Genomic DNA, 13,899 nt, shown 5'->3' with positions numbered 1-13,899 from the left:
CTTTAATGTACTTGAGCTAGAATTGACTTTAAATTTTATAAAAAAATGCATTTTATTAATTTAAATAATCTTTACTTAGATTTACTTAAAAATGGCTTAAAGAGAATTAAAAAAGTGTTCACTTGATTTAAGATAGGAATAAAGAGGATTTTGTAATACACCCTAAAAGCCATAAATTAAATTAATTAATTATTTAAATAAAGTTATGGAATTTAAATATATTTGATGAAGAAACTAATTGAATAAATATGATTCTGATTTGTAATTTTAATTTTGGATTTGTGGATTAAATAGAAAGTAAATCAAAAAAGAAAAAATAATGATTAGAAATAAAAGCATTATCTTATTTAGAAAAAATATATTTTTAGATAATTTCAGCCATTAATTAGCTTAAATAGACGAACAAACTATAAAATTTAAGCAAAATTTTAAATTTAGCTTTGATAAAAGATACACTTTATTTTAAATAATTTTTATTTAGTTTTACCTAAAAATAAAATAAAATTGAAAAAAGATTAAAATAGAGTTATTCGCTTAATTTTGATTTGGGAAAAAGTGGATATTTTTATATGTTATCTAAAAACCACAATTTAAATTAATGATTTATTGAAATTGAAGTTATGGTTTTTAACAATATTTGATCAAGAAATAAATTTAATCGAAGAATCAGATTTGTAATTGCAATTTTGGATTTATGGATTAAATTGAAAATTAAATTTGTAATTTATAAAAAGCAAATATTGTATGTAATAGAAATAACCACATTCATTATTTTATTATTTATGAATAATTTTAACCTTTAATCAGCTTTATATGAAGAATAGGCATTAATAAATATTTAAAATATCTTTAAATAAATATGATATATATATAGATATTCTTGTTAAAATTAATCTTAAAAATCTAATATTGATATTAAATACATTTTATTTGTTTTGTTAATCTTTACTTAGATTAACCTAAAGACAAAATAAAGCTTTAAGATGATTTAAAAAGAGTTATTCACTTAATTTAAATAAGGAAAGAGAGGATGTTGTTTTACCCTCCAAAACCACAATTTAAATTAATGATTAATTGAAATTGAAGATTTTATGGCTTTTTAGGATATTTGGTAAATTAATAAATAAATCGAATTTGTGAATCAGATTTGTAATTATAATTTTGGATTTCTGAAATTTAATTGAAAACCAAATTTGTAAATTAAAGAATAAATAATTGTTATTAGTAATAAACAAAAGCTAAAAAAATTATCAACATAAATATAGCATTTAGTAAAGTGAAAAAACAATTAAAAACTATAAAAAATATTTCATAAATAAAGAAAGAAATAAGCTATAAATCTAATAATAAACAAACAAACATAAAAGTCAAATTAGATGAATTAAAATAAAGTCAAACAAGATTTTAACACTCAAATAGAATAAAAGACTAACTTTCCTATGGCTATATGGATATGCTTGGCTACTTTTGGCAGCATTTATGCTTAAACAGAGGCTCCTTCTTTGCATGACTACTGGAAGGAATACTACGCTCATGATTATGCTGAGAGATTTGAGTTTTACTTTAACTTATCCTAGTCTATTTCGCTGTTTTCCCTTGTATTTCTTTCTTTCGCTGTTGGCATACTCTGCGATTTATACTCTAATGCTATTATTATGATTGTCCAAGGTTTTATAATCGTTTTAGGATAATTTTTAGTTTATTGTTCTTACTATTTCAGCTAGTTTTGGTTCTTTTTTGTTGGTAGAATGCTCATTATCTTAGGTATGTAAACTATTCAAACATCTTCTAAGTCCTTCCTAAATTAACATGTTGCTGATAAAGAAAAGGGATTCTTATTTGGTATACACTCTTCTTCAGTATTGGTAGGAAAATTTGTTGTCCTGATAATAGAACCTTATATAGCTAGCAAATTAGGAATGGAGGTTGCATTGCTATTTACATTTGGCTTGACTTGCTTTTCCTTGTTTGCTTCTTACATGACTTACTATTTAGAAGAAAAAGAAAAAACAAATTTAGCTGAAGTATAAACAGACTTAGACTCTGAAAGCTAAATTGACTCAAACTAGGATTTGGTATAAACACAAACATAGAACACTTTCATGTCTTAATGGTAGCAAATTCTCTCTTACAGCATGTAATATTGGCTCTTTGGATATATTATAGCATCTAGCCTACTTGTAACAAATGTTTTAGACGCTCTTTTGCCTGCTTATCTTTCTTCCCATTGGAAAATTAATACTTTAGATGCAACAAGAATATCTTCCATATAGTAATTCTATGGATTTATTAACTGGCTTATGGGAATGTGTTATGATTGGTTACAAATGGGATAGGAATGGCTACTATTTTCCAGTGTTGCCTCGTTAGTTGGGTAAGTTATCTTAACTTAATACGATCCTGTTCTGGGAACCGTAATAGAGGGATTGGGATACAATATGAGAGTAGTTGCCATGTTTCCACTTCTTGGAAAATTAGTAAAAAAAGAGGCAACTGGTAAAGCATATGGTTTAATTAGAAGTTTTAAAGACTTAATATCAATGATGGCATTTTTGATCATAGGATTACTAGTAAATGCTAGCAATTCTTATCATAGTTCCTTTTAAGGAGTAGGATTTTACATTGCTTTTTACACATTAATTAACATATTCCTTTACATTAAAAGTAAACAACCTTTACAAATTCTTCAAAAGCTTTGAAAATTATTTAAATAAATAAATAATATTTGAATAATAATAATAATAATAAAAAATACTAAATAATAATAAATATCATTCCAACTAAGATTAACCTAAATAAAAATTAAAATATTACTCTACATTACTAATTATATATTTATACTTTTAAATACATACATAAAAATTATTTGTTTTTGTAAATAGACAATTATTTTTATTAATTAAAATCTGATATTTGAAATTTCAATTTTTTTTATCATGAGTTTATCAAAATAAATAGGATCATTTAAAGAATGAATTTAAGTTATTCCTAAAAAGATATTTATTTATTTAATGTAAATTTAAATGTTAAAAGCATTACTAAATTTAGTATATTTAATTGCCATTTATAATTTTCATTATGTTGTTATTTCCTCATTTATTTCTGATTTATTTTAGACAAAAAAATTTGATCAGAAAGATTTAATTATGAGATAAAAAAATGTATAAATTAGTAAGAAACATATTTTGTGCTTAATTAAATACTTACTTAATTTATTTTTATATGATCTATTATTTGAATTTAATAATTTATTAACAATTCTTTTAAAAATGAATGAGAAAGATTTTCTACTAAAAAACTAAAAATAAATAATTAAATTTCTTTTATTATCAAACACTTATTAAAATAAATAAGCATATAGTCATTTAGTTTAAAAAATATATTAATTATTTTTTTTTGATATTTAAAAAAACTATAAATGATGTTGATATATATAAAGCTAAATAAATTAAATATGTTAGCTTAAAAAATAAATTATTCTACTCTATATAATCAAAAATTTACTATAAATGACAGAGTAAGTTTTTTCAAAATTTAGTTTATTTTTTTTATTTGTTTTTGAAAAATTAATTAAATTTTCAAAAAGACTTTTTGCCTTAATGTTAAATAAAGAACAGTCAAAAATTTTACTGCATTTCGTTGATTAAAAATTTTTAGATTAATAAACAGCATCTGTTTATATCTAATAAATCTATGTTTTTTTTTATTTGTCACAATTTTTTTGGTTTTTTTGAAAAAAAGTTAATTTGCTTGTTTGTTATTAATTAGTTTTTAGTTATTTGCATAATTCGATAACAGTTTGGTTATAAATTGTTAAAATAATTATGATTTAGTTGAGAGTGATAATTAATTAATTGATATTCAAAAACAATAATATTAGAATTCAAAAATTTATTCAAGATTATGATTTAATAAAAAGGAGCAAAAGCTAATAATGCTGATAGTCAAGAGCTTTAAACTAACTATCCGATGGCAATATGGATTTGCCTAGCTACACTTGGAAGTATTTATGCTATGTCCGAAGCACCTTCTCTACATGACTATTGGAAAGAGTTTTTTGCAAAAGATTATGCTGAGTAGTTTGAGTTTTATTTCAACTTAGCTTAATCTCTTTCTTTGTTTGTCTTAATATTCCTCTCATTTTTTATTGGGCTTCTCTGCGATTTATATTCAAATTCAATAGTTATGATAGTTTAAGCATCTGTTATTGTTTTTGGATAGTTCATGATATATGCCTCTTATTATTTTAACATTTACTGGTTCTTTTTTATTGGTAGAATGCTGGTCTTTTTATCGATGTAAACAATTCAAACATCTTCTAAATCGTTTCTTAACTAATACGTAGCTGAAAAAGAAAAAGGATTTTTATTTGGTGTGCACTCTTCTTCAGTTTTAATTGCTAAATGTGTAGTCCTTATTCTGTAGCCAGCCTTGGCAAATAAGTATGGATTAGAATATGCACTATTATTTACATTTGCGTTAACTTGCTTTTCTTTATTTGCTTCTTTTATGACTTATCATATTGAAGAAAAGGAAAAATAATAACAATAGCAGTTTTTATCAAATACAGAATCTTAAACCCACTCAAATTAGAATTTAGCTTAATAATAGCCTGAATCATCTGAAGAATCATAATGGGAGTAGATTAAGTCATTTAAAGTAGAATTTTGGCTTTATGGATTTATCATCGCATCTAGTTTACTAGTAACCAATGTTATAGACGCCTTGTTACCTGCTTACCTTTCATCTTATTGGTAGATAAATACTTTAGATTCTACAAGAATATCATCTATATGCACATTCTATGGCTTTTTTAACTGGTTAATGGGAATGGGTTATGATTGGCTTTAAAAAGGTCACGAGTGGCTTTTATTTTCCAGCTTTGCATCTTTGTTTGGACAATTTATTTTAACCTAATACGATCCTATTCTTGGAACAGTGATTATTGGTCTGGGTTATAATATGAGAGTTGTAGCGATGTTTCCTCTGTTAGGAAAATTTGTAAAAAAATAATCAACTGGAAAGGCTTATGGACTGGCTAGAAGTTTTAAAGACTTAATGTCAATGATAGCCTTTTTGATAATAGGAATAGTAGTTTATAAAACAAATTCCTACTAATATTCATTCTAAGGTGTAGGCTTTTTCATAATTTTTTACACATTAATAAATATTTTGCTGTATATTAAAGTTAAACGTCAAAGTTACAACTAATAATTAAAATAATGAAGATAAACTATTTCTAAAAGCCAGATTTAGGTGTTAATTTACAAAATTTATTTATTTATTTTGATGAGAATCAAAATTATAGAAAGATAGAAAATAAAGATTGATAGAAATTAATTCATTTTATTTAATGTTTCTACTATTTAATTTTGAATAACAGTAAATTAGTCTCTTTTTTATAATATGAATGGGTAATTTTGATTTGTTTTTTGAAAAAATAGTTAATTATCTAAAGCTTTATCTAAATTCAAGCATCCCATAGAAAATTGGTTTCTTTGAAAATATTGAAGATAATTTATCTGTAAATTTAGTATTTTTTTCTGAATTTTTTAAGTGAAAATTTCAAAATTGGGAGGGCAAATTATTTATTTTTAATTAATTTCTAATATTTTCTCAAGAAAAAAATATTGACTGAATATTCGTTTTTTAGTTAGATAAAATTAATTAAACCTTCACTAATATTTTAGTAAAACTTAACAAACATTTAGAAACAATTTTTTGTCGTTTCTTAAGAAAAAAATAAAAATTTTATTCAGACTAATATTAAAACATTATTTGCTGGCAGATAAATCAATAAAAATTAAACATGTTATAAAAAATAAATGAACTTGCAAACAGACAGACATAAATATTATTTAATTTTTTGATAAAAATGTTATAAAATGATTTCATTTATCTTTTTGCTAGTTAATATTAACAGGGGTAACACTTGCAAGGGAATCTTCTATTCTTTAATATAAATTAAAAGCATTTTATATATTGCTGTTAAGAGTTTTTTTATATTGCAAGAGTTTTTATGCAACAATTGGCTGTTGATTCAAAGAATCTTAAATTTTCAATAATAATTCATCACTTTCATTTGGATTGTGCAAAAATGAAGAAGAGCTTTAATTATTAACTGGTAGATAATTTATTTTTTTTTAAGAATTTATTTGGTAAGTAAACAGATTTGGAGTCGATTGGTTTAAATTTGAGCGCTTGCTTATATTTCCTTTTAAGTTATTATTCATGTAATGAACTTTTTTATCGTTGGAAGGTACGTCATAAATTAATTTTTTAAGAACATCTAACCCATTTTTTGTTAATATTTATGAAGATTTTTAGTGTTTATTTTTAGTTGATATCGATTAAAATTAATTCTTTCCTTTGCTATCAAACTCTTTGACTATGTCTTTTAGCATCATAGAGTTATTATCAGTTAGCTAGCTAGTGTTGTTATTAATGTGACTTTAATCGGTTATTTTTATTTATGGTAGAATTGAAGAAGAGTTCATACTGGCTCTAAGCAATTTAGAGTCTTTATCTTTCTATTATGAATTAATAGAAAGCTCATTCTAGTCTAGTTATTAATTTATTTCATTTCTTTTTTAAAGGAATGCAGATATAATTGAGTCATCATTAAAGTGTTATTAGGCTCTCTTTATCCTTGAGTCCATATTTCTCAGAACCTAAGAAAGTTTATTCATTTTATGAATACCCTCCTTGAATCCTTTTTCATTGATCTGACTTACTTCTTCTTAGCTCATATTTAGAACTGTTGAATTGTTTCCAATTGTTGTAGAATTGTTTTTTATCATAGCAGAAGGGATGTTTATTTATGAGCTCTAATGAATGTCGTTTACTTAACTATTTTCTTGCATTACTGTAAATTCATTCTAGATTTAACTTGTGTTTGCTTGTAAAACAGTTGATTAATTGTCAATTGTGCTATCAAGTATTTAATTTTAATAAATTTTAGTGTTTTGGCTTTGATTTAAATGTTTATTGATGAATGATAAATGCTAATTATTCTAAAATAATGAAGGAGAAGATAATTTTTGGTTTATTAACTGCTTCTGGTTTGCATATTCATAAAAATTCATTGATTTTTCTATTTATTTTTCTTTTTATTTTTTTTTCTAGCTTTCTAATTTCTTTTTTTTAAATTCTGTTTCATCTATCGAATCTTTTAACTTAATTTTTTAAACTTATTAAAGACTTTATTATCTTCTCTTTGATATCAGAGCAGGCATTAGTAATTCATTATTATCTTAAGCATCTTAGTTGAAGGTTAATGATTGTTTATCACTCTAATAGCTTAATCTTTGTTAATTTTAATTGTTCTATTATAAATTAGTCTAAGACTAGAGTTATCCATTATGATTTATGAATGCTTTTGTGTTTCTTTTCTTAATAATTCCTTCAAATTAATTTTAGTTTGATGAATTCATTTATGCCTAAATCATTTACTTTGTCCTGTTAAATAAAGATTTAACATATTAAATTAAATGTCTTAAATTACAAAATTAAAGATGTCTAAACAAACAAACAAAATGTTAAATAAAGATAAGAAGAATATTTATTTCTTTTAAAGCTTTTTAATAATAAAATAATTGTAGATAAACTATTAAAATTAGCTACTTATTAATTTATTTATAGATTTTAATTTAATTTTAAAAAAATATTTTTAAAAAAATCCTGATTGAGGGATTGAGAACAATCAAATAAAGTTAAACAAGCTTATTATAAGCTAAAAAGTTTAAAAAATTATAAATATTTAGTCTTTAATCAGGATAAATAAGCTAAATCCCAATTATTAGTTTTGAAATTATCATGTAAGTAATTTTAATAGTTTTTGCTAATAAATTGTTATTTTCATTTCTTAATAATTTCTAAATTTTTTACTATCAATTTCTAACTGACGTAATTTCTGATTTATTAATTTTTCAACTAAAAATAAATGAACTATTTATTGTTGCATCTTTAAAAATTTTTTAAATTTTAATGAGTACAAAAAATTTCATAATATTTATCATTCATTCATTTATTTATTTATTTATTTATTTATTTATTTATTTATTTATTTATTTATTTATTTATTTATTTATTTAGTTTTTACTGAATTTATTTAATCAAAATTGAATGAGTGAATAAAATTGTATGCAAAAAAATTGAATTACTTACTTTTTTTAAAAAAGATGAAGATCTAATTTCTTTTAGAAATCTTAAGTAGGTTTTGAGAACTCTTCTAAGATTTTAGAAAATTCGTTGTTAATTAATTTATCTCGATAGTTAGCTTCTAGAAATTGAACAATTTCTTCCCTCTCTTCATATTTATAGTTTTTCAAAAAGTTGTTTTCGTTTCTTAACTAGTTTTCCAGTTCAGCCTCCTTAGACTCATTTTCTTGCTTCCAAGCTTTTGTAGCCATAGCAACTCTTTTGTTAGCCTCCATTCTTTTCAGACTTGGACCTGTTAATTCTGTTTAGAAGAATTATTTGCTTTTTTCATACTTAAGGTCCCTAGGAGAATATTAGTCTTTCATTAAAATGATTTCTCCTTTATACTCTTTGGGATCTACAAGCTTAGATATCCATTCTGTAATAGGAATTTTGCGGAGCTTTTCATAGAGTTATTCTTTTTTTTCTGTACAGTTTTGAGTAAATATTTCTGAATCTATTTAAGATGATAAAATATTTGCTAGGAAATCTGTTACTTTAACTTTTCTTTATTCCTAGAAAGAGAGTTCTTTTCCATATTTCTTGTAAATAACGTCTAAAATTTTTAATGCAAAAACAATCTTCTTTTTTCCATCCTAAATAATATCTTTTTCTATATTCCACATTAAAGGAAGTGGATGATTAATATTAAGGCTCGCTTTTAAATCTCCTGTATCTTTATTCCAAACCTTTATGAAGCAATCCATACTGCTTGTCAGTAGTTAAGGTTCTTTTAGATTAATCATTTTCAATGAAGTTAAAATATCTTTGTGAGCTCCTTATTTGTAAAATATTATATTCTTATAAATTGATTGATTTAACTATTTTTCAGAGCATTTTCTTCCTTCTGAGTTTACTTTAAGCTAACCTTATTAAGACATTTTTTCATTTTTAATCTACTCAATGCTCTTTTAATTTTTAATATATAAAAATATTTTAATTTACTTAAATTGTAAAGAAATAATCAAATAAATAAAGCTCCTCCAAAAATTTTAAAGAATAAATTGAATTAAACAAAATATTTTAAAAACTAATCAAAAATTTTATTAAATAAAAAATTTACAAATCACAAATTGAAAAAATTATTGAAAAAACAGATTACAAATTGAACAAATTATTGAAAAAACTGAATAATAAAAATAATTCTTTAAAAAATTAAATTTTTATGAGAAAATTTAAATTAAAAAAAATTTAGCAAATTTACTTTTAGGAAATTCTCAGTGTTTCCTCTAAAAGCATTGTAGTTTATTCTCTAATTACAGTGCTCAGTGTAAGTTATATTGTCAAACTATTTGCAAAAAGGAAGTAAGTCTATTCCTAAAAGATCTCCTTTATTAAGAGAGCAATATAATATAAATTTTGTTAGTTTGACTTATTCCTAACTTCTATTGCTATTAGCTGAAGATATATTTCTATTGTTATTATCTATTATTACTTGATCTTAATTATTTTTTTCCATTTAATTAACTTATTCTTCATTTATTTATGTGTCAAGAAGAATTTTATTCACGAAAATTACTTTCTTGCTTTAGTCATTTTATTCAATTTCGCTATTTTATGTTTCATTAGGTACTTCTGGCTGTTATAATTATTAAATTGTTTATTATTACTATTGCTGTTGTTGTAATAATTATTATTCATCTTAATATTGACAACTTAACCTTTAAGGGCTATTTTAATTTTTATCTACGTATCCTAAAGTTGATTAATGCTAAACAGAGCTTATTTAAGGTAGAATAAATCTATTAGCTGCTATAATCTTTTGAGTTGTCGAAGTAAATATATTCTAAGCATTTGTATTCTAAAATCTATTTAAACAATAAGTAAATATCTTGAGTATAATAAAAACATATATATATTTACTATGAAGGTGATTGTGTTAAAGGAGAGTTTATGTAGTTGTATTAATCAATGTTGGTCTTTTATATTCGTAAGGCTAAATTAGGAGATGCCAAATTTTTTGTAGTCTGAGATTAAAAAACAAATTGAGATATTGGAATCTATAAAGAATCTTAAGAATTAATTTGAATTTGTGGATTATGAGCCAAGTTCGGAATTAAGTCCTCTTTTTCTTCTGATTGGTGATATTTAATAAGTTAAGGAATATCTATGTATCCAATTAGCCTAGCAGTAAATAAATATTCTTTCTTGGAAAAATTGATGATATAAATAAAACCATTATTTGCAGAAATCAGTAATAAACTAAATCCATTTACAACAGACATGGCTTATACTTCGACCTTTAAATAATTCAAGTTATTAAATATGAAATATAAATAAATTAATGAATTACTTTGTTTTCTAATTCTATGCAGTAAAGGAGTTTGGCAAATTCATAATCAAATACGTAAATAAATTCTGAGTTAGAAGCAGCAAATAATAGATTGTGATAGACTGAAACCTCTACAATGGTTACTTCTTTATTGTAAAAACAGTTGATAATTTCTCTTTTTATGTCACTGCCACTATCAGTTAAATACTAAATTTTAATGTTAGAATCCCATCCTGCAGATATTAGCAGCTTGTTTAAATAATCAATTCTAATACTTGTCACTTCATTCTAATGTGAATGTAGTTTGTTTATCAGTTCACCATTTTAAATACTATGCAACGAAATCTCTCCTCTGTGATTGCCTTAATTTAATTTTTTAAATGAATAATAAAATATTAATCAATAATCGTTTTTTTTCAATAAATGATAATAAATAAATTACCTAATATAAATTTACTTCCTTGCTCTATTTATTTAAACGCTGTTATTTCATCCTCGGCATCATTTAACAATCCTACAAAAATTTATTTTATTTTTCCTGTGTCTATATCTACAAATCTATTTCAAAAAAAAATATTTTTTTCTATTGCTATTTCTCTTAAAAGTTAGTTAGTTAGATACCTTATGTCTTTTCTTGTTACAACGATGAGATCGTTAGAATTATTCTCTACTTTGATAGGGAAGGTATCATCTTAGTTGTTAGTTTTTTTAATTATAAGGTCTGCTTCATCGAAATCAATAACATTTATCCTAGTTCCTAAAAAACAAAGCCTGCCTTTGGGATATAAATTAATTATTTTAGTTATGACTGTTCTCTGACCACAATCAACTGTTTGGATGCATTTCAAAGTTCTTATGTCCCATATTTTAATCGTTCCTGAATCATCAGAGCTTATAATCATTGGAGTTTTTTCTACACAATCTATTGCTGTAATCATACTTTGATGTCCAATTAAAAGTCCCTTATTGTTCACATCCAAATATTTTGGATCAATCTAATGCAGGGAAATATTGTTCTAAAAACCACCACAAACAAGCACTTGGTAACTTTTAAAATAAACAACTGAGTGGATTCCTGCTTTAAAAAATTCTATACATTATACCATCGAACCTTTATTAAAATCCCAAATAGTGATTAATCTATCAGAAGAACCTACAGCAACTAGCTTTAACTCAGGTATTTCTATTACTTCAAAAATAGTATGTTTAATTTTTGGTGAGCTTAAAGTTCTCTTTACTATCTCCTTTTCTAAATCCCACTCATATAGCTAATTTTTTGCATCTGTAGTTACCCAACAATTAGGAAACTCTAAATACCAAATATTTGTTTGATAATCACTCATGAAGCTCTATATAGAAATTTATTTCTCGTACTTAAAGTTATCACTTCTATCCCAGAAGCATAAAGAAAAATCTTTTAAAGTTGCACCTAGCTTTATATTTAAATTAATTTATTTAACTATTGAGAAGTTGATAAAAATTAATCCAAAAAATATATTTATTTATTCATTTATTATTTTAATTAATAAATAGGGAACTAAAATTTTTGAAAGAAAATATTATTATTTAATAAAAAAAGTTAAGATTAAAAAAAAATATAACAATAATTTTATTTTTAATAATTTAAATACCTTCAATTTAAAAAATAAAAATATAATCATGAGCAATTGTAAATTTATAAGATTATTATCATAAAAATCTAAAATAATCAAATAATAAATAAATACATCAATAAGTATTTATCTTTCTTTCTTTTGAATAATTCATAATTTTAATAGAAAATAAATTTACACGCTCCTATCGCTCACTCCATGCAAAACTAAATATAATAATATCACTTGATATTTTTTCTTGGGGCTAATTGCTCTTTGGTCTTATGAACTACTTAAGTTCACAATCTATGCTATACATATTAATTCTATCTGAAAGAGAATCCAAACTTATAATCCTTTTTATATCTTTAGCATACACACCACTTTTTTATAGAATTTATTTATAAACATATATGTATTTTTTTGATCAAAAAATTGGATTATGTATGTGCATTTATTTTAATTTAAATAATAAAACATATTTATTTATTTATTTACTGCTTTTAATTTGCAAATTTTTAGTAATTCCAGAATCAAATTAAAAATGATCAAATTATTTTTATTGATTGAAACTTGCTAATTTTTTTAGCTATTTATTTCTTTATCAATCTATCTATCTATCAAGCTTACTTATTTACTTACTTACTCTTGTTTATAAATTGTTTTTGTAACTTTAAAAAAATTAAAAGTTTTATTTTACATGAATTAGTTATTAAGTAAGTAGGTAATTTAATTGATTATTAAAAGCATTTGTTATTAATTTCTAATTGAATATATAAACTAAAATCCATAATTACGTTTTTATGCGATGATTTAAATGATGCATTGAATCTGTTTTAATTTTTTATTTGACCAATCTTTACAAATCATCATCATATCTCCCATATATTGGTGGTGGGTCGATATCAATAGATCTGATTGTTGATGCATCTAATCTAAATTTCTAAGGCTCAGGCATTAAAACAGTCTATATTTTATACTGAGCGCTATTTTTTTCTTGCATTCTCTATTTGTAATATAATATTTTAATACTTTCTTAGGTATTCTTCTAATTTTATCATAAATAAAACTATTTCAAGTATAATTAATATACATCACAAATAACTGAGGTAATGTGTTTCATTTAAATTGTGGAAGATAGGTTAAGATTTTCTGAAATACGCTTGAACAAATCAATTAAAGATATTGCTAAATAAAGTGTTTCATCTTCTCTATGAGGAATATTATTTAAAAATAACCTCACAAAATCAATGATATCCAATCCTTTTGTCGGGAAGCTCTTTTCAATTTCAATAATCTTAGTTTTATCAAGGAGATTTAGAAGATAATCTTAATTAATAGTGTCATAAACTCTACCATTCGTTTTGTTGCGATAGGTAAGAATTTTAATAACCAACTCATCAACTTCTTTTGTTTGAATGTTCTAACTGCTCTAAATATTAAGATTTAAATTTATTTTATTGAGAGTTTGAGAGCTACTATCCATTTTAACAAACAAAGAAAGAAATACTTTAATGTATTTATATATTAATAAATGAACGAAACTCTTTTTTTTTTAAAAAAACTAGTTTTATTAATTAAGATAAATCTCCTTTTAGTTAGTTAATATTTATTCAGAATTTATAAAAATAGGTAACTAAAATCTAAATTTCTATTTCCAATCAACTAATATTCTTGTTTCAACTGCAAAATTCTTAACATTATTAACTAAAAAAACAACAAATAAGACTCTAAATTTATTAAATTTCAACATATAATGTCATATTTTTATTTTTAAATTGTAATATTTGCTTCTAAATTAAAAATTTTATCAATAATATAGAAAAGTCATTAACT

General features: G+C 23.1%; 3 protein-coding genes across 3 annotated transcripts; 1 reads left to right on the top strand and 2 right to left on the bottom strand. All coding sequences in view use genetic code 6, as the record gives it.

Moving 5' to 3' along the window:
• Window positions 1–1,376: 1,376 nt before the first annotated feature.
• Window positions 1,377–2,699, top strand: TTHERM_00006290 (MFS transporter; the record flags this gene model as incomplete). Its single annotated transcript, XM_001008110.1, has 1 exon — window positions 1,377–2,699. The coding sequence occupies one exon, from the start codon at window positions 1,377–1,379 to the stop codon at window positions 2,697–2,699; it is 1,323 nt and encodes a 440-aa protein (XP_001008110.1).
• Window positions 2,700–4,684: 1,985 nt separating this feature from the next.
• TTHERM_000006289 (hypothetical protein) lies at window positions 4,685–5,125 on the bottom strand (the record flags this gene model as incomplete). Its single annotated transcript, XM_012795638.1, has 1 exon — window positions 4,685–5,125. One exon carries the CDS (start codon window positions 5,123–5,125, stop codon window positions 4,685–4,687), a length of 441 nt encoding a protein of 146 aa, XP_012651092.1.
• A 766-nt stretch (window positions 5,126–5,891) lies between these two features.
• Window positions 5,892–13,549, bottom strand: TTHERM_00006270 (WD domain, G-beta repeat protein; the record flags this gene model as incomplete). Its single annotated transcript, XM_001008108.2, has 10 exons — window positions 5,892–7,458; window positions 8,167–9,107; window positions 9,404–10,007; window positions 10,063–10,439; window positions 10,493–10,833; window positions 10,914–11,029; window positions 11,093–11,904; window positions 12,263–12,446; window positions 12,861–13,069; window positions 13,157–13,549. The coding sequence occupies 10 exons, from the start codon at window positions 13,547–13,549 to the stop codon at window positions 5,892–5,894; spliced, it is 5,544 nt and encodes a 1,847-aa protein (XP_001008108.2).
• Window positions 13,550–13,899: the final 350 nt, after the last annotated feature.

This window comes from Tetrahymena thermophila (assembly GCF_000189635.1).
Source record: "Tetrahymena thermophila SB210 genomic scaffold scf_8254803, whole genome shotgun sequence".
Taxonomy (NCBI): domain Eukaryota; phylum Ciliophora; class Oligohymenophorea; order Hymenostomatida; family Tetrahymenidae; genus Tetrahymena; species Tetrahymena thermophila.
Note: the sequence above shows the minus strand (reverse complement) of the source record. Positions and strands in the feature narration are given on the sequence as shown.